The 20,028-nt window shown below is 39.4% G+C and overlaps 1 protein-coding gene across 3 annotated transcripts in view; it reads right to left on the bottom strand.

Annotated features, from left to right (window-relative positions):
* Positions 1 to 20,028, bottom strand: part of LOC106141176 (actin-binding LIM protein 3) — a 64,882-nt gene that overhangs the window by 5,974 nt on the left and 38,880 nt on the right. Inside the window, exons 6-17 of one of the 3 annotated variants that reach the window (XM_060951068.1) lie at positions 15,805 to 15,967; positions 13,798 to 13,888; positions 13,436 to 13,515; positions 11,553 to 11,624; positions 9,892 to 10,077; positions 9,540 to 9,665; positions 9,051 to 9,162; positions 8,397 to 8,578; positions 7,778 to 7,857; positions 7,242 to 7,390; positions 2,532 to 2,605; positions 1,004 to 1,073 (exon numbers count right to left, since the gene is read on the bottom strand). In XM_060951068.1, coding sequence (XP_060807051.1) covers positions 1,004 to 1,073; positions 2,532 to 2,605; positions 7,242 to 7,390; positions 7,778 to 7,857; positions 8,397 to 8,578; positions 9,051 to 9,162; positions 9,540 to 9,665; positions 9,892 to 10,077; positions 11,553 to 11,624; positions 13,436 to 13,515; positions 13,798 to 13,888; positions 15,805 to 15,967 — 1,385 coding nt within the window. Of the gene's footprint in view, positions 1 to 1,003; positions 1,074 to 2,531; positions 2,606 to 4,041; positions 4,113 to 7,241; positions 7,391 to 7,777; positions 7,858 to 8,396; positions 8,579 to 9,050; positions 9,163 to 9,539; positions 9,666 to 9,891; positions 10,078 to 11,552; positions 11,625 to 13,435; positions 13,516 to 13,797; positions 13,889 to 14,124; positions 15,189 to 15,804; positions 15,968 to 20,028 lie in introns of those variants that run through there. The other 2 variants (XM_060951067.1, XM_060951066.1) reach the window with 2 other exon arrangements.

Here is a 20,028-nt window from a genome sequence, read left to right as displayed (position 1 = left end):
AGAATAAATGGCATAACAAATAAAACTCTATAATTATTAAGGTCTACCATAGTGAACAATTGCGGGATACGCGCAGGGCTGACGACACTCGAGGGGATCGCAAGGCAACATTTTTAATTTCTTTATTTAAGACCCGCCTGTACGTACGCGTTTGTATAATGCAGTTTCGCTCCCATTTAGAATTCAAAATTGTAATTTTGGTGTTAAGATAAAATTAAGAAATATAAATAATAAGTGTCCCAATGCTGCCAAAATTTTATAAACATAGCTTTTTTTCTACTTGCAGGTTCGCTGTCCGCTAAATAAAAAGTTGGTACTTTATATACTTAAATATCTTGGCCACGGACTCCGCTCGACCTTACAGGCGACTCTTAAGAATCTTGTCGTTGATTTAAGATTGGGTTATCTATAACTAACAAAGCTAAAGTAAACCTATTATGATAGTCTGTGGCAGCGTGCCGGGCGGGAAGCGAAGTGGTATACTCACCGCACAGGTCCGACCGCACTGCCAGTGCGGCACAAACCAACAGAACGCATTCAGTATCTAATACAATCTCTCTATTTTAATATGGTTAAATATCTCACGAGAACTTTTTATTCTCTAGATTATAGAGTTGGTGACGAGTATAATTTTAAATTGTGTATGTAACCTCAGTTTGCAACCATGTACAACCAGGCATATGTGAATACCTATTACTTTTTTAATTTTTCAAAGATATATTTTATTCTGGTCATTCGAACCCCAGCTGGTTCGAGTGCAGGGTAAAGAGCTTAATGTGGGATAATATTTTTTTTTTTAAATAATATCCGTCAAAAAATAAAAATAAAGCGTATCCCTTCTATCCATGTAGTTCTTCGACTTATTTTCAATTCAGCCTTTCAACATAACTGCCCTTTTATCTATACACATCTTTTATGAAATAATTCACGAATCACAAAAAAATTGCCACACAGGAATAACTAGCATAGAAAATCATATAGAATGTGGTGTGTTCATACTCACTGTCTGACTTGCCGCTGCTGAAGTCCGTGCTGTGCGTCTTGTCGCCCATGCCGCTGAATGTGAAGTCGCCCTGGAACGCGACGCAGACACCGTACGTTACAAACAGGTACGAGTTTCATAACAAACGTTCTTTTGAACAAAACGAAAATAAAAGTGAAATCAGTGGACTCTTTATTACAAATACCTTGGGGTAAGTACTTACGATAGAACTCACAAGTTTGAAGTGCATCGAACGTAAAAAGCATAAAGAACGTTTAAATTACTAGCTGACGACGCTTATCCATACGTGCTACAAATTATAAGGTTAAGTATAAACTTTAGGCTAAATAATAAACAAATTTTGAATCCGTTCAGCAGTTTTCATTGAGTAAAAGGACTCAAACGTCCTAAATTACAATCTTTTTGATTAATCATACATACATGTGGTAACGTCTATATCCCTTGCGGGGTAGATAGAGCCAACAGTCTTGAAAATACTGAATGGCCACGTTCAGCTATTTGGCTTAAAAATAAAATTGAGATTCAAATAGTGACAGGTTGCTAGCCCATCGCCTAATAAAGAATCCCAAGTTTGTAAGCCTATCCCTTAGTCGCCTTTTACGACATCCATGGGAAAGAGATAGAGTGGTCATAATTTAGAAAAGAATTGGAATAAACTTAAGTTACAAAATAAATCTAATAAAAATATCTACATAAATAATACAGAAGCTTGACTTTACTTAATAAAGATATGAATGTATAACTACAAGAAATGGTCTAGAATTGTTTCATACAAAAAAAAATAACCTTAATTATGATCATTAATTTAATTTGTACAGACTATATAACAAGAACGAGTAATTAAGATTAACCACCTCACAGCTACATCACAAGACGTTCTTTAACCAATCTCTTATACCTATACATTCATAAGAAATAAAAAATAACTTAACCAAAAAAATACGTACGTACTCATAAAACCAACTGACCGGTACTTCACACAACTACAATAGATTACACACACATACAATATACAGTATGTCATAAACTATCACATGGAGAAAAGATTGACTTTTGGGAAATAATTTAAACTATAATAGTATTAATTTTTATCAAAATAATTCCTTATGAATTATGATCCATTCATCTATATATAAAATGCTCTTCGTACATAATATATATCGTCTAAACCTCTAATCTATCTTAATATAAAATGTTTTCATCCCACAGGTGAGAATCGGTGAGAATTACGCGTCTGACAAAAAGTACTGGGAGAACAAATAATTAAAAAAGCTCTAAAAAAATATTTCCATAATTAAATTTGTATCCAAATCTGACAAAAAACCAAGCATATCCAAAACCGTACAGTTACAACATAAGACGATTTCACTGAAAAAGGCCTTCCCTCGTCTATATCTTACCTACATGTCATTAATGCATACAACTTTTAAACTGAGGTGTAAAACACCTACACATACTATCACACAAAATTTGTCTGATTCTGCTTATTGATGTAAATGTACGGTAGATGCGCCATCCCGACACTCACCGCAGTGCTGGAGAAGGTCTGCGAGCGGTTGGCGAGCCCGTAGCCCGGCCGCGGCGCCGCCCGCGACGACACCACTGCAATACCCGTCTCCGCGATATAGCTTACTGCTTTTATATAAAGCTGACACTAGCCTAGCATTACAGAATTAATATCCAGAGGTGTTAAGTCGATAACTAAATTTTTTGGGGTTATATAGTAGTACTAACAAAAACACTGGTTTTTGAAATGGAGAAAGAAATGACAGCATGTAATATTTTGATTGGAGGAGAAAAAGTGGAGCAAGTGAAAGAGTTTGTATATCTAGGATCAAAGTTTACATCAGATGGCAAGTATGATAGTGATATTGAAAGGAGAGTGAACGCGGGGAACATGGTGAATGGAGCTTTGCATGCCTTTATGAGCAGTCAGAAACTATCCAAAAAGGCTCGACTGGCTGTGCACAGGGGCGTGTTGGTCCCGACATTAATGTATGGGAGTGAAAGTTGGGTATGGCAAAAGAAGCATGAAAGCAGAATAAATGCAGTGGAAATGAGAGCGTTAAGGAGTATGATGGGTGTGAAATTGAGTGACAGGATAAGGAACAGCGTGATAAGGGAATGTTGTGATGTGAAAGAAGATGTAGTTACAGGAATAGAAAAGGGTATGTTAAGATGGTTCGGTCATGTGGAGAGGATGAATGAAAGCAGGTTGACTAAGCAGATATACAAGGAGAGTGTGGAGGGAAAGGTCGGAGTGGGAAGACCTAGACGAACGTATCTTGATCAAATTAAGGACGTCCTGGTAAAGGGTCAGGTCAAAAGTACCCGAAACCGCCGAGCTTGTATGAAGAGAGTTATGAATGTGGACGAAGCGAAAGAAGTATGCAGAGATCGTGGCAAGTGGAAAGAGGTAGTCTCTGCCTACCCCTCCGGGAAAGAGGCGTGATTTTATGTATGTATGTATGTACTAACAAAAAGATAGATGGTTTGGATATTGTAAATATGCACGAGATGAGCAACGCGCGAGACTTTGAATGACACAAATTTTCGAAATAAACAATCTGCACTACTTGTCTGAAATCACATGTTCGTCCATGTCGCCTCTGGTTATTACTTCTGTAAGTTTATCATACTTTAGTCTAGTCTAGCCTTAAGTTACTATCCTAGCATCCTACCGGGCCTACCGCTTAATTACTAATTTATTTCATTGCACGTTATGTCAAAATCGTGTCTACATAACACACAATCCATATCAAAACACCGCATATTACAGATATAATTCACATCTTGACATAACGTACAAAGCATCCGATAAATAATTTCTTACCTCGGCTGTCAACATAATATTATTACCAAATACGTTACCATTTCATCTGATGAAGAATCCACAGCAACGCACGCAGGCCGTAAGAACATTTCCGTACCGCACGGAATGAACCTAAGGGTCGTTGAGGGTGTAAGTGTGTATGAACTTTATGTTTCCACATGGCCGTGCCCGACACGCACGACGTACATTGTGTGTGTGTACTCACGTTGTGCCTGGTCATGGCGGCGGGCAGCGTGGAGGAGCGCAGGCCGGACCCGGGGCGCGTCTCGTGGTATACTACGACAACAGCACACGTCACCACACGACACTATCACACTACACCGACTCGCCCCTATGTTGCTTTGAGAGATTTCTTTATAAACTACTTCAATAAATATAAACATCTATCAATAAAGGACGGATTCGACTCGAGATTTGTGACATGATAACCACGGTTCTTTAATATTATATATTAAAAACATCCGTGATGGGAGTCCCGCAAGAAAATGATTTTGACCCGTCAGTATTTTTAATATGGAAATTATGAAGTTACTGCAGTATTATTCTTATAGAAACTAAATGGCACCATACCATTAGTAGTTTCATAATTTCGAATTCTGCCAATAACAAAATGTACTCCGTGTTCTATACACGAAGCCCGGCATTAGATGCTAGACAATTTAAAAATCTCTCAATTGGCACATAAGAGGAGAAAATAAGATAATATAAACTAATAAATTATAGGCGAGGAGGGCTCATGAAAAATTAAAAACAATAAAATATGTAATATTCTTTTTATGTCTGCGTCTCCTCGACTATAGACTTCATGAGAACATCGCACAGTAAAAAGAAACACATTTTTCGGCCAAAATGATTCTTATGCGGAAAAGCAGACCATTAGTTTATATATTAAAAAGCAAACTTTATGTTGTTTTATGTATATGTTACCAATATGTTGAATTCCGTTCCAACGACCAAAATTATTGCTTTAGGTTGTTGCCTTTTTAACAAAACCGACTGACTATGCGATCATCTCATACACCATACATGCACAATAATATCACATAAAACGCAGCGGGCACATAAAAAATAATCATAAATTATGATATTGTACTTGAATACTTGTAAAAATATTAAATGAAAACTATTATAAATTGAAAAAAAAAAGTTATTACAATGTGAAGATTTCTATCATATAAATTTATTGAAGATAAAATCTTTACATTACAATAAACTAATAAAATGCATCACAAACATATAAATAACAATCAGGCATTAAAATGGTTTCCATAAAGTTCCAAAAATGTATCTTAACGTCGCTCGACGGTTGCGGGTACAAAGTATGCCCCACCCCACTCACAATACACAACCTCCTGACTATAAAATTGCAATAGTTACTAAACGTGCATCGCTATCTTTGGTTTGCCCTTCTGCGCTTTCACCTGCTTACATAACATGCTTTTTTGTTACATTTCACAGTTAAAGCACTCAATTGTAATTATTATATTATTTACTAGTTTTAATAAAATAAAAAGAATTTGAGGTAAATTTCGATTAATTGTTAGCAATATTTCTTCAACTGTCAAATGTTAATGTAGTAAGTTAATGATGCGAAATTCAACAGTACTAATTTATATATAAAAAATCGATGTAATACGAATAAAAATAAAATAATAGGCCGTTAAGCTTTAAAAAAAACACTATGAAACGTACAAGGCTGAAAGCGACGCCGCCAACAACGTGTTGTATACTTATATACTATAACTTTAGTCACATTACTGTTATGCAAAACTCAGGTTAACACTTCAAATAGACCATGGAACGCATTAATTATTTTCAGCGTCCATTTGTAATATACAAAAGATTTTGGAATCTCTTAATTTTTTTCAACAAGTAATTTAATTGGTCATAACAATTTTTATTTAAAAATAAAATGATTGAAACATTTTAATTTGTAATTTTCTTTCGCACAACCAGACCTTTGACAGCATGGCCTGAGAACTAAATCAAGAATATATATTTTGGAATGTGCTTTCCAATCACATCCCAAATGTTAAATAAGTATAATTTGGCAGTAAAATTACAAATGGCGGCGTCACGAAGCGTTCTACACAAGCTGACGTAATGAAGCTGCCTCACCTGTCTCCGCGACGGGCGCGTCGGCCGACTTACGTTTCGATATAGAGCTGTCTATCGCAGAAGCGCTACCGCAGGTTCCAATTTACGCGATATCATGGTATTGCGATATATTTGGACAAATGTGACTGTCCAGTGTAATAACATTGTGTGTTTTAAACGATATGTCAAAAGATTTTTAATAATATTTTATAAAACGCGTCCTATTCGTCCAAAGTAATTAAGGATATGACCTAAATTTAATTTGAACTGTCAAACCTCCATCTCCTTATATTTTTTTATTAATTTTTGCACTTGGGCCAAAAGATAATTTAATTCTATTAGTCTGTTAACTATTGGTATTTTAAGATCTGTGAAAATAAAGATGGTTGTTTGTCAGAATAGAATAATACGCAAAATACGAAATTTCGCGCGAATGGCGACCTAGTGAAATTGCGATCAATGACAAAGCGTTGAATGAACAGCTAATCTCCACTGCGTGTGAAATTGTCAAATATGTCTTAAGAATTAATAATATGATTAGCTAAAGAACTAAATTTCACAAAATTAATAATGATGGATATAAGGGTCAACTGCAAGCGCTCTATGCAAGCGACTGTTTCCTAATAATTATTAAAAGAGATTTATTAAGCCTTTTGTTATCACCGGAGTTACGAAGTTAGTGTTAGTAAGAAGCAGTGTACGACAGCAGCGTTTCGTTCTACGCCATGTTTCAACACTGTAGCGCCCCGTTTTTGTTTCCATATCAGTATTATTTTAATAAAAGTTCGTTCTTTAATAAAAGAAACTAAACAGCAAAAACATATGTTTTTGTTTTATTTCCATATCAAAGATGACATAAAAATAAGAAAACATTAAAGTAAGAGGCGCTAAAGTATTTCACTATATTCCATGTTATTAAATTACTTATTCTTAAGTTTTAAGCTATCAATATCATATTGCGCTCTATTTTTATAGTAAACGAAGCGAGAAACTCCACCTGTTTTAAAAAAATATATGAGCATCACAATATGATTTTGATCGCATTGAGAAATATTAAATTAACATTTATTGTTATCCTTTATAACAGTAAATGATAATAGTTTGAATAATTAGTTGATTACTTATACATGACAAATAGATATCTTCGAGAAACAGCGAGAATTAAGTCATATGTATTGTTTCTCAATGACATTTTAAGTTAATCATACATATTCTGAAATATTTACTTAGTGATAAGATTTAAAAACAATCCAACTGAGTAAAGAGTAGTCAGTTGGAATGTTGACCGCAGTGGTTAGTAGGACTGACCGTGGTAGGGCGGGATGTGCATGTGGCTGTGCGCGGCGGCGGGTTGGTGCGGGTGCGCGTGCGCGCGGTCCAGCGAGCGCGAGGGCGAGGCGCCGAGCGGCGACGGGTAGCGCAGGCGCAGCACCGGCTCGCGCGCCGCCGACGGCGTCCTGCCGGCGCGCCCATACACGTTACTACTTTATTAGCCCATCCACTAGTCGCCTTTACGACATCCATGAGTAACAGAAGGAGAACCACACGGCATTAACTCTACATCATACATATCCCTTGCGGGGTAGAGCAAGTCTCCAAAACTCTAACAGTTCATGTTCAGCAGTATATGGCTTCGAATAGTGAGAGGAGTTACTCGGCTATCGCCAAAGATAAGAATCCCATTTTTAATCATCGGCAAAAGGGGTGGTAGGACTTCTCATATTTAAATGGTCGACAAAAAGGGGTGAAAGTCTTTTTCAAAAGAAGAAATATCCCAAATAACTAGGATAATAAATCATACTCAAGACGAGATCGCACAAAACGTTTATTTATTTTTACAATACCTGCTCGCATTCCGCGGGTCCAAGTTCTGTTTCTTCCATTGTTGCATCTTCTCGCGCTCTTTCACTTCTTTCAGGAATACCTAAAATAAATATCAATCATAAGTGAAAACTTTAAACAATTAATTGCGATTGAAAACTTTAACTTGATATAACTTTTAATTTAAGAAAATGTTACCGCTTTATGTCGGCGCACTGACACTTTGGAAGCGGAAGTAAACTTAGTATTAAATTATTTATTTGACGTCAACCAATGTTGTGAAACCAAAAGACTTATGAAATGATTTTGGAATATCCCATAAGGTAATGAATGATTTTAATTTGTATTTGAATTTTGTGTATACAAATTTCCTAATTTATTTGGGCAAAAGGATAATAACGTGTTTCAGAACTCACAACGCACATCGATAGATGCAAAATTAAACTAATTTAAATTTATATTTAAAGTTATAAGTCACCTGTTTGTTGTTTCAGTTTCTTGATGAACACCACATATCTATAACTTATACTTTACCTTATGTTTCTCACTAGTTCTTTTGTGTTTCTCGCTTGTCCTGCAATGTTTCTCACTAACCCTAGCAAGTTGCCTATCGGTGCCGTTTCTCACTTCCCTATTTCTTACCTGCGCAATCCCGCTCTGTATCTTGCTGAGCTCAGTGCGCTCCTTGACAAGCTTGCTGTCGGCGTGTCCGTTGAGTTGTCCGTTGGTGAGTTCCTGCTTGTCCGCCTCATCTTTGCCAGCCTGGGGCTCGTCGGAATCGCTTTCTACGCCCTTGTAAGTGTCCGACCAGCGACGGCGGCGCTCTGCCACAAAAATACATTTCATTGCTTAAAAAAATGGTTGAACAAGCGTTAAAATTAATAACTGTACGACCAATCATCATATTTTTACGATTTCAGCTCACTCACGTTAGACATTTTCGTCACAACCCCTTTGTTCATAAGTGTAAGCAAAACATCACCGCTCTGATGATCAAATGATTAGAACTGCAGAGTGAAAAAGCGTGATACGGTTACGAATGAAAGTAAATTGTTATTTACTTCTTTATGGCAATGTTCAGCCGGGTCTTCTGCGAGTGTTTTGTTATTTCTAACACCTTATATCAAACATCTTTCAAAATTTGAATATTTATATATTATAAGATGTTTCAGCTTTATAGATTAATGATGGAATGTAATAGTGACAGGTTGCTAGCCCATCGCCTACAAGAAGAATCCCAAGTTTATTAGCCTTTCCCTTATTAGTCTTTCAGTGTTTTCAAGACTGTGTAGTCACCCGGGTCCGTGTAGGGGTAGGGCGGCGCGGGGAAGTCGTCCCGCTCGATCTTGGGCTGCGTGCCGGGAGGCGGCTTGTACGCCGCCGGGTAGTGCGACAGCTCGATCGGCTCCTGCGACGGTAACAGACAATTATCTCATCAATTACAATATAATATTTTATACAATGGTAATAAACAGAAGCTAAAGATCTTTAACTGAAACTATTATAGTCAAAAAACAAAAAAAAGCAGGTAATATTGTTTTAAGGCTTAAACATTTAGTTGATGATTTACAAATAATAAAAAAAAAATTAAAGTATTTAAGCTAAGTTTCTAATAAGTATATAATATGCAATAGTAAGAAAGACATTGGAAAATTATAGTTGATTTGTCAAAGGTCGGCAATTTTATTTCAATAATTATAAAGTATTATTATGTCATTGTAAATATATTAATCCGTTATCAAGTCTACAAAAAGAAACCAAATCGTTACCGTTGCGCGGTCTAACCTCATTGTTCATGTGGGGAGACTTGGGCCTGGGAGTCTCACTTCGCATGGAGTCCACCAGCACCCTCATGCCAGGCCGGTGGGAGGACTTGCTGCTGGCGCCGGCGCGGGAAGATGGCCGCGACGACTGCAGAAATATACACAATATTACAATGTTTATACTCTCAGAGAGGATTGTGAAGAAAAGATGAAAATGTTTGTGTAACATCGCTTTTTCAGGCTACATTAACAAGTTTTTGCGATCAACAAAAACATACATTAAAAACAGCAAAAAAAGTTTAACTTCAATAAGTTTGAGTATTCTTATTTCATAATGACCGATAGATCATTGTATACAGTATATAGTTGGTCACCTGCGAGGGCGGGCGGTGGAAGTGCGGCGAGGCGGGCGCGCGGTCGTAGGGCTGCAGCGGGCGGCGCAGCGTGGGCGTCTCGTTGAGCAGGTACGAGTACGCGGTCACGCGCTGCGGCGTGTGCTCGCGCGACCCGCGCTCGCGCAGCTGCAGGCCGGGCGACGTGCAGCCCGACGTCGAGCCGAACTGTGACATGCGCGATTACTGTAGCTACGCTTTCAGGCTGGGGACCACACTCACGACACTTTTGTCTCCACTTTGTCAAGCGTATAGCATAACCCCTTAAGGGAACCAGTACCAAACTTATATAGCGGTGACACATAATACCAATCATATGAAACTGTTCACTTGTCACTCCAATACAGATGTTTCTCATATAAATTTACATGTTTCTCACTTCTCTCTGAAGACCTTTAACGAAGTGTGATTCATTTTTTAGAACTATTATATCATCGATGTATTTAAACTTTGCCAATATCTTTTGTTCCATAGATACAGTTCCAAGTGAGTTTTACTTAATCTTCAAAGACAATTATCATAAGTTTAAACAGATGTAGCAATTAATTAATTAACCTTCAAATAAATGAACATGACCACAAAAATCGGTCAGTATGTACTTCTTCGAGTAATATCTTGTGGTAAATACGTGAAAAATGTGTGCAAAACAGTACCCAAAGTATTATTATAGACACCAAAGTTATACTCCAAATTATCCCCAGTTTTTTATTCAAACTACATCAAGCAGATACAACTTCGTTACAACTAAAATCGGTCAATATATTGCCGTTCAGTATCAACCATATTAGCGAGACTAAGAGGGCAGATCGACATTAAAATGAAGACACGTAAATGCTACTACACTACAGTCAACACATCCACATGCTGGCATGTAAATCTTGGTCTGAAAATTTTGGGAATGGAAAAAAAAGAAAATAAAGTGTGATTTACACAAACTTGGATTCAAATTCTGATAAATTTATGCGCGCGCTTAGAAAGGGCTCCCGAGCTGTGATGTGGGCGCAGGGGAACGACGTCACATTATAAAGAACTTTAGCGGTCAACAACGACTTTCTAATAAACACAATAGCTACAACTATAAACCAGCCTTTATTGCAATAGACTAAAAAATTGATAATAGTCAAATAAAAACTTATTCTTTTTCTGTGGAAGTTTTAAACGCAATGAAGTAAATTTTGATAATTTACTACTGTTGTCCAAATTCGTGTAAATACGGAGGTGAAGAAAAAAATAAACATCGAAATAAACTTGTAAATGTGTCAACTAAAAATAATAAAAAAGAAACACGCGTCCTTGAACTGTTCATGTGTTACGATTACAATACTGGGTCAGTTTGTAACTTTGTTCTGTTTTTACACCAGATGGATGACCTGATTTTGATGAATTAAAATTTTGACACTCTCATGGCCATCGTTAACTATTTCGCAATGTTATTAAGTCGATTAACCAATTTTTTTTTTACTTAATTGGAGCTTAATTTCTTTAATTTTGAAGAGAGAAACGGTGAGAAAATAAGAGTTTTTCTCTTATACAGTTATAAATCGATTCGAATTTTAAGAATACATATTTGTAAAATCAAGGACGCATGCATAAAACTAAAATAAAAAAGTATAAAAAAGGAAGTAATCGGTGTGTTGACAGACCTTGCGCGTGAGGCTACTGTAGGGGCTGCAGTACGAGCCGTTGACGCTGGGCGTGCGCGAGCGCAGCGAGAACTACAACACGGGGCGGCGGCACGGGGCAAGAGCGGGGATACGAGTAGGCGAGTGATAAAAATAAAAGGAATATGAGTAACTAATTTAAAATGTTTTAAAACATTACGATATGTAAAAAAAACTAATTGCAAAGAGAAAATTTCATACGCGTGTTAAGTAATGTTTAGGATTTAATGAGCATTAAAAGAGAAATGTGAAATTGGGACAAGTGATTAAGTCCAAGACACATTTTCAAGTGATCAACTATAAACGCATATAAAATTTTATTTACTCGCACTCCATCTGAATAGCTCTTGCACCGTTCGTGTTTAAACAAAATTACCAAATACATAATACATACGTGCATGTACAAAAACAAATCTCCCACTACTCCTCGGGTTGACCTCAAAACTTTCCACAATCAATTATGCAATTGTATTCGCATTCGTAAGATTTATGTTATTATTTACTTCATAAAGTAATTTTGAGTGTAGGAGAAATATTTTTGCAAGGAATGAAGTCGCTTTTGAAGTGGTATTTTGAAACGGGAAAGGATACTTTATACGATTGATGCACCTTTATAATGTTATTAAGACATTAAGATATTTTTTTATTCAACTAATATATTCCACAAGCAAGTTCACTCTAATTGATGAATACAGTGGGCCGCATCAAAAACAATACTAAGATACGATCTACTCAACACCGCCATATTAAAAAATACAAAAATCATCTCAAATAGTATCTCTTATTGACGTCACATAACTTAAATCTAATTATGTCTACTACCACTTCTAAAGCGCATGTGTAGAAGCAGCGGCAGAACAAACTACACTGGAGCATTTTCATCGGACGTCAATTTACAAATCTCTATTTAGATACACATTATCTACATTAAAAAAATGCGAATGAGTATAAAAGTAAAGATTTTAAATCGCGGGCCCTTGAATTTGTACGTATATTTGAGACCTGGATTCAAAAATCGAGAGTATACCGTTTTATGTGACCCACCATACACTTTCAGCTTTCAAATATGAAGAGCTTTACAAAATCGGCGACAATTGTACGAATAAAACCATTACAGCATCGTATATAATAAACCAAAGTCATATCAGAGTAGAAACCTCAAGCAAATTTGTTCAGTTGGTTTTCGTACAATTGCCGACAATGGTGTATCTACGCAATACTTAACCGAAATGAAAGAGAAATTAGAAAATATACAACGTTCGGTAATACGCTAATTAAATAAGAGAAAAAGTGTGTGTAAACTATTTATTCACGAAAACAATGTCGTTGGTACGAATAAAGTGAATACTGACTTTTAAAGGCGTCATCGCCATTATAGCGACATTTGAAACGATTGAGAAATAAATAAAAAGATAATAATTTAATCAACTTAAAAACTAGCTGGGAATTTTGTAACATTTATACAGATTTAAAACATTGTTTTCATGAATGGGACAGAGAATTATGCTAGAGGGAAAATCAGTGTGTGCTTTTTATTGAATCAAGCAGTTGGTCTATTCACGAACGTTGATAAGGCACATATTTCTCAGATTTCTCCATTTATAAGTACAGAGAAGATTACACATGACATATTATCAAATCCGAGAATAGCCCTCTTCTATGTTTGGAATTACGACACTGAGGTAACAACATCTACACTCAAAATGCACTGTACATTATAGATTAAGTGTATTGCATGTCATGTATCTGAGTATAAAGTTTTCTAATGACTTTAGAATAGATTTTTAATTTAAAATATCGCGTGTTTGCATGTGTGCGTGTGCGTGTGTGCGTGTGTGCGGGTGTGTGCGTGTGTGCGCGTGTACCTGCATCTCGGAGGAGGCGCGGTCGGCGCTGCGCAGGTCGTGCGGCGGCGGGCCGCAGCGCGGGTGCCAGATGGCCGCTCCTGCCGACACAACCACATCGGCTGGGTGAGGGTCTCCCATCCATCACAACGAAGTATCCCACGCCCTCAGAGCGAGTTAGCTCAATCGTGCCAGAGTGATAGTAAAGTGATTTGACACTAGTGCACTTTTGTTAATTATAAACAGACTTGTTCTTTATAATGAAATAAAAACGAAACATAAAACTTAATACTGTTTTTTTAATAATAATTGTTATGTCAATATTTAAATGATTTTTTCCGGTCAAGCTATACAATATCGTGACGTGACTAGATAATAGTTACCGTGCAGGTACATGTCCTCGCCCTCGCCGAAGGAGTCCCCGCACTTGATGCAGCGCGCGCACGCCGTGTGGTAGTGGTGGTTCTCGCCCGCCTGGCAACAAAACACGGTGTTATTCGAAATCACATAATGTTTGATCAAATCGGAGAAGTTCTGGCCACTCATTCACGAAGGTTGTGAGAAAAAATGTCTCATCTTTATTCCTGTTAACCTCAAAGAAACTTAGCCTGTCACCGTTCGTGATTAAAGAAATATTCATAAATGTGGATGAAGTAGTCGCGCTCGCAGTACGGCACGCCGCCGTAGCTCATGTACTGTATATCACTGACCTGCAGCACCCGGCCGGACACGAAGCGGTCGCAGTGTGCGCAGCGCACGCCGTAGAGGCGCTGGTAGTCGCGCTCGCAGTACGGCACGCCGCCGTAGCTCATGTACTGTATATCACTGACCTGCAGCACCCGGCCGGACACGAAGCGGTCGCAGTGTGCGCAGCGCACGCCGTAGAGGCGCTGGTAGTCGCGCTCGCAGTACGGCACGCCGCCGTAGCTCATGTACTGTATATCACTGACCTGCAGCACCCGGCCGGACACGAAGCGGTCGCAGTGTGCGCAGCGCACGCCGTAGAGGCGCTGGTAGTCGCGCTCGCAGTACGGCACGCCGCCGTAGCTCATGTACTGTATATCACTGACCTGCAGCACCCGGCCGGACACGAAGCGGTCGCAGTGTGCGCAGCGCACGCCGTAGAGGCGCTGGTAGTCGCGCTCGCAGTACGGCACGCCGCCGTAGCTCATGTACTGTATATCACTGACCTGCAGCACCCGGCCGGACACGAAGCGGTCGCAGTGTGCGCAGCGCACGCCGTAGAGGCGCTGGTAGTCGCGCTCGCAGTACGGCACGCCGCCGTAGCTCATGTACTGTATATCACTGACCTGCAGCACCCGGCCGGACACGAAGCGGTCGCAGTGTGCGCAGCGCACGCCGTAGAGGCGCTGGTAGTCGCGCTCGCAGTACGGCACGCCGCCGTAGCTCATGTACTGTATATCACTGACCTGCAGCACCCGGCCGGACACGAAGCGGTCGCAGTGTGCGCAGCGCACGCCGTAGAGGCGCTGGTAGTCGCGCTCGCAGTACGGCACGCCGCCGTAGCTCATGTACTGTATATCACTGACCTGCAGCACCCGGCCGGACACGAAGCGGTCGCAGTGTGCGCAGCGCACGCCGTAGAGGCGCTGGTAGTCGCGCTCGCAGTACGGCACGCCGCCGTAGCTCATGTACTGTATATCACTGACCTGCAGCACCCGGCCGGACACGAAGCGGTCGCAGTGTGCGCAGCGCACGCCGTAGAGGCGCTGGTAGTCGCGCTCGCAGTACGGCACGCCGCCGTAGCTCATGTACTGTATATCACTGACCTGCAGCACCCGGCCGGACACGAAGCGGTCGCAGTGTGCGCAGCGCACGCCGTAGAGGCGCTGGTAGTTGCGCTCGCAGTACGGCACGCCGCCGTAGCTCATGTACTGTATATCACTGACCTGCAGCACCCGGCCGGACACGAAGCGGTCGCAGTGTGCGCAGCGCACGCCGTAGAGGCGCTGGTAGTCGCGCTCGCAGTACGGCACGCCGCCGTAGCTCATGTACTGTATATCACTGACCTGCAGCACCCGGCCGGACACGAAGCGGTCGCAGTGTGCGCAGCGCACGCCGTAGAGGCGCTGGTAGTCGCGCTCGCAGTACGGCACGCCGCCGTAGCTCATGTACTGTATATCACTGACCTGCAGCACCCGGCCGGACACGAAGCGGTCGCAGTGTGCGCAGCGCACGCCGTAGAGGCGCTGGTAGTCGCGCTCGCAGTACGGCACGCCGCCGTAGCTCATGTACTGTATATCACTGACCTGCAGCACCCGGCCGGACACGAAGCGGTCGCAGTGTGCGCAGCGCACGCCGTAGAGGCGCTGGTAGTCGCGCTCGCAGTACGGCACGCCGCCGTAGCTCATGTACTGTATATCACTGACCTGCAGCACCCGGCCGGACACGAAGCGGTCGCAGTGTGCGCAGCGCACGCCGTAGAGGCGCTGGTAGTCGCGCTCGCAGTACGGCACGCCGCCGTAGCTCATGTACTCGCCCTGCAGCACGCAGCCGCACACGCCGCAAGCGAAACAGCTCTTGTGCCATTGTCTGGCGGACATTGAAGTAAAAAAAGTTACTTTTATAGCGACAACTATTACGCGACAAAAACATGGAACCTGTTCAATAAGGGTCCAATTAAATAAAAATACCGTGTCCTAGGCGAACTAAAAAAGAAAAATTTATTCCTCCATCTTACCAACTAATAACAAAGATAAAAAACCATAGCAACCGAACAATGCCAAAAATCAAAAGAGTCCATAAACTTACAACAAAACTTTATGCTTGGACATTCCGCCCACCATGGACATTATGTCCATAAAACAATGAATGAGATGTTAAAAACATTCACTATGCTATCTTTAAACTTAATGTTTTACTTAACTAAAATCAAATCTTCATAAATGTAACGAAAGTAAAAATAACCAAAAAGAAACTAACCTACTAATTCATAAGAAAAGGTTAATAGAAGTGCATGTGTATCAGTGTAAATGATAAAAAAAAATACCACAAATTTCTATTTAGCTATAGGTAAAATACACAACTTTGAGACGGGTCTCTTAATTATATTCCCTTTACATTTTAAAGTAACAACACGCGTAATCTTATCCAACCCAGGGTGCTTTTGAGTTATAACTCCATACAACCATCTCGCAGGGGGAAGATCATCTTCCTTTACTAGTACTATATCACCAATATTTGGTTCTGGCGTTTGATAACTCCATTTGTACCGATGTAAAAATTGTGTAAGATACTCCTGAGACCACCTTCGCCAAAAATCTTGTACCATACGTTGCATAAACTGCCATCGTTTCAAGCTAGTCATGTTTGACGTTTCATAGTTTGCATCTGGTACAAGTACTAATGGTTCCCCAATCAAGAAGTGACCTGGTGTTAAAGGCTCGGGATCATCAGCCGATGAGCTTAAGCTTGATAATGGACGCGAATTAAGACAAGCCTCAATTTGAGATAAGAGAGTACTCATTTCTTCAAAAGTAAGTGTAGAAGTTCCGATTATCCGTCTAAGGTGATATTTAGTGGATTTTACGCCAGCCTCCCATAGTCCTCCAAAGTTGGGGGAATGCGGTGGGATAAAATGCCATTCAGTACCATTTGTAGATAACCAATTCGCTATTTCTGGCAGTAATCTAGACTTTTCTGCAAATAATAAGGACTTCAATTCACGTTCTGCACCCACAAAATTTGTACCATTATCACTAAAAAGCTCTGCGCAATGTCCTCTTCTAGCTACAAATCTTTTAAAGGCAGCAATGAATCCTTGAGCAGTAAGGTCACTTACTACTTCTAGATGGATTGCTCTAGTCACCATGCAGATGAATAAACAAATATACCCTTTATATGCATGATGACCACGCCCTTTGGACGTTCTTATAGCAATAGGACCAGCATAGTCGACGCCACTTCTTTTGAAAGGTCTCATTGGTGTAACTCTGGCTGTTGGCAATTGTCCCATCAGTTGCTCTCTACGTTGACTTGCATATCGAATACAAATAACACAATTGCGAATATAATGCTTTACTTGGTTTTTAGCGTCAATAACCCAGTATTTTGTTCTAAGATGATTGATCATAATTTGAATACCCCCGTGAATAGTTCGTTCGTGCGTATCCTTTATAATTAAGTTTGTTAAATGAGCTTTAGCCGGAAGAATGATTGGATGTCTTTTATTTACGTTCAAGAAAGTAGCTGTTCTATCCAACCGCCCACCAACACGTAAAAGTCCATCATCGTCAAGGTAAGGATTTAACGGTTTAAGTTTGCTTTTTGTTTTAACTGTTCCTCCTTTAGTTATACTTTCAATATCTTCATAAAAACTTCGAACTTGGCATTGCTTTATGTATATATGTAATGTTTGTTGTAATTCTACATTAGTTAGCCATTGAGGACTTTCATTGGTTTTATTAATGCTTTTCAAAATAAATCGCCTGCACCACGATATAACTCTTAGAAGTCTCCTTAATGATGAGAATCTTTCCCATATAATAACATCATCATCTATACTTGTTAATACTTGACATATTTTATTACTTTTTTCTTCTGTATTTGTATCATATGTTATATCATCTCCATTGTAATTTATGACTACCTTTCTCAAAAAATCTGGTCCTTGCTTCCACAGTCTCATTCAGTCTCATTTTTGAAATGTCAGACGGCATAATTCCACGCGATGCAATATCCGCAGGATTATATTTTGATTGGACATGAGACCATTGAGATCTGTCTAAACTTCCTAAAATCTCTGCTACACGGTTAGCGACGAATACTTTCCACCGGCTTGGATGGCTGCTAAGCCATGCAAGTACAACTGAAGAATCACTCCACGCATGAATGTGTTGCTTTGGAATACCTAAAATATCAGCTACCTCTATTAATAATTTAGAAAGTATTGTTGCCCCACAAAGTTCTAATCGGGGTATTGACAGTTGTTTGATAGGAGCTACTTTTGTTTTAGAAGTAACAAGGTTTACATTAATATTACTACATTTATCAATAACACGGATATAGACAACTGCGGCATATGCTTCACTCGATGCATCGCAAAATCCATGAAGCTGAACAGAAGTATCATCCTTTCGAGTGTTCATCCATCGGGGTATCTCGAAACTTTTTATTAATAAAAGCTCGTTTCTATATGCGACCCATTCGGTTAGTAATTGAGGCGTAAGTTTTTCATCCCATTTCAAACCTGATGTCCATAGTTTTTGAATAAAAATCTTAGCTTTTATTACAATTGGAGCGAGCCAACCTAATGGATCATAGAGACGTGATATATCTGAGATCACTTTCCGTTTCGTGATTGGCTCTTCAATTGTCGGCAACTGCACTAAATATTTAAATGTATCGTTACATTTGTCCCACGTAAGACCCAATATTTTAGTAATCGAATCAGATTTATCAACAAACTTTGGTGTCTCTGTCTTAGACTCTTGCTCTGCAATTCTATTATCATTGTCTTCACTGTTTCTATTATCTTTTATTTGCTCTTTCATACTTTTATCTCCAAGTTTTTCTTCGTTTTCTATCCACTTCATTAGATTTTTATCATTGCTTGTCCACTTTTGTAATTCAAACCCTCCTTTTCTAAGCAATTGTTTCATTTCAGTATATAGCTGTTGACCTTCTATAAAATTTTCACATCCTGACATCAAATCATCAACATAAAAGTCTGACAACACTTTTTTTGCAGCTATTGGGAAATGAACACCCTCGTCATAAGCTACTTGACGTAATGAGCGAATTGCTAAATATGGAGCTGACGATGTACCAAATGTAACTGTCAAAAGTCGATAATGTTGCACCTCAGAAGCAGAATCTTCACGCCAAAGAATACGCTGAAAATCAACATCTTCTGAAGATACACGAACTTGACGATACATCTTCACAATATCAGAAGAAATACATACAGGATGTGCCCGCCATCTCATTAAAATATGTCTCAAGTCATCCTGTAATGTGGGACCAACCAATAAGTCTTGATTTAAAGAAACACCGTTGGATCCTGGGCACGATGCGTCAAAGACAATACGTACTTTTGTTGTACTTCTATCGTTGCGCACCACAGCAAAATGTGGTAAATAAAAACCTTTGGAGCTTTTATGTTCTTCAGGTGGAATAATCTCCATATGATTTAGACTGAGATATTCAGCAAATACCTCTGCATATTTTTCTTTCAAATCTTTCTCCTTGTCTAATTTACGTTCTAATGAATATAATCTTCTAAGTGCTATTTCTTTTGAGTTTCCATTTAAGCATTGTGGACTGTATTCTTTGAATGGCAGCTTCACTATATAACGACCAAAAGAATCCCTTTTAGTCGTGCTTGAATATATTGATTCACATAGCTGTTCCTCTTCCGTTAAATGTTTCTTTGCTTTAATTAACGAAGGTTCGGCTTCTATTTCCCAAAATTTCCTCAAAAGCTTATCATCTTCTTCTATCTGAACATGCATAGTCACATTTGTATTACAAATAATCGTCCCAACATCTTCACCTTCATCAGTTTCTCCGGATATTATCCATCCCAGAGATGTATTTTGCGCTATAAGGCAACTGTTAGAATCTTTAACTAGGCCCTGCTTTATAATTTGACT

Source organism: Amyelois transitella, chromosome 23, assembly GCF_032362555.1.
Source record: "Amyelois transitella isolate CPQ chromosome 23, ilAmyTran1.1, whole genome shotgun sequence".
Classification (NCBI taxonomy): domain Eukaryota; kingdom Metazoa; phylum Arthropoda; class Insecta; order Lepidoptera; family Pyralidae; genus Amyelois; species Amyelois transitella.
This window is presented reverse-complemented; position numbering and strand designations above follow the sequence as displayed.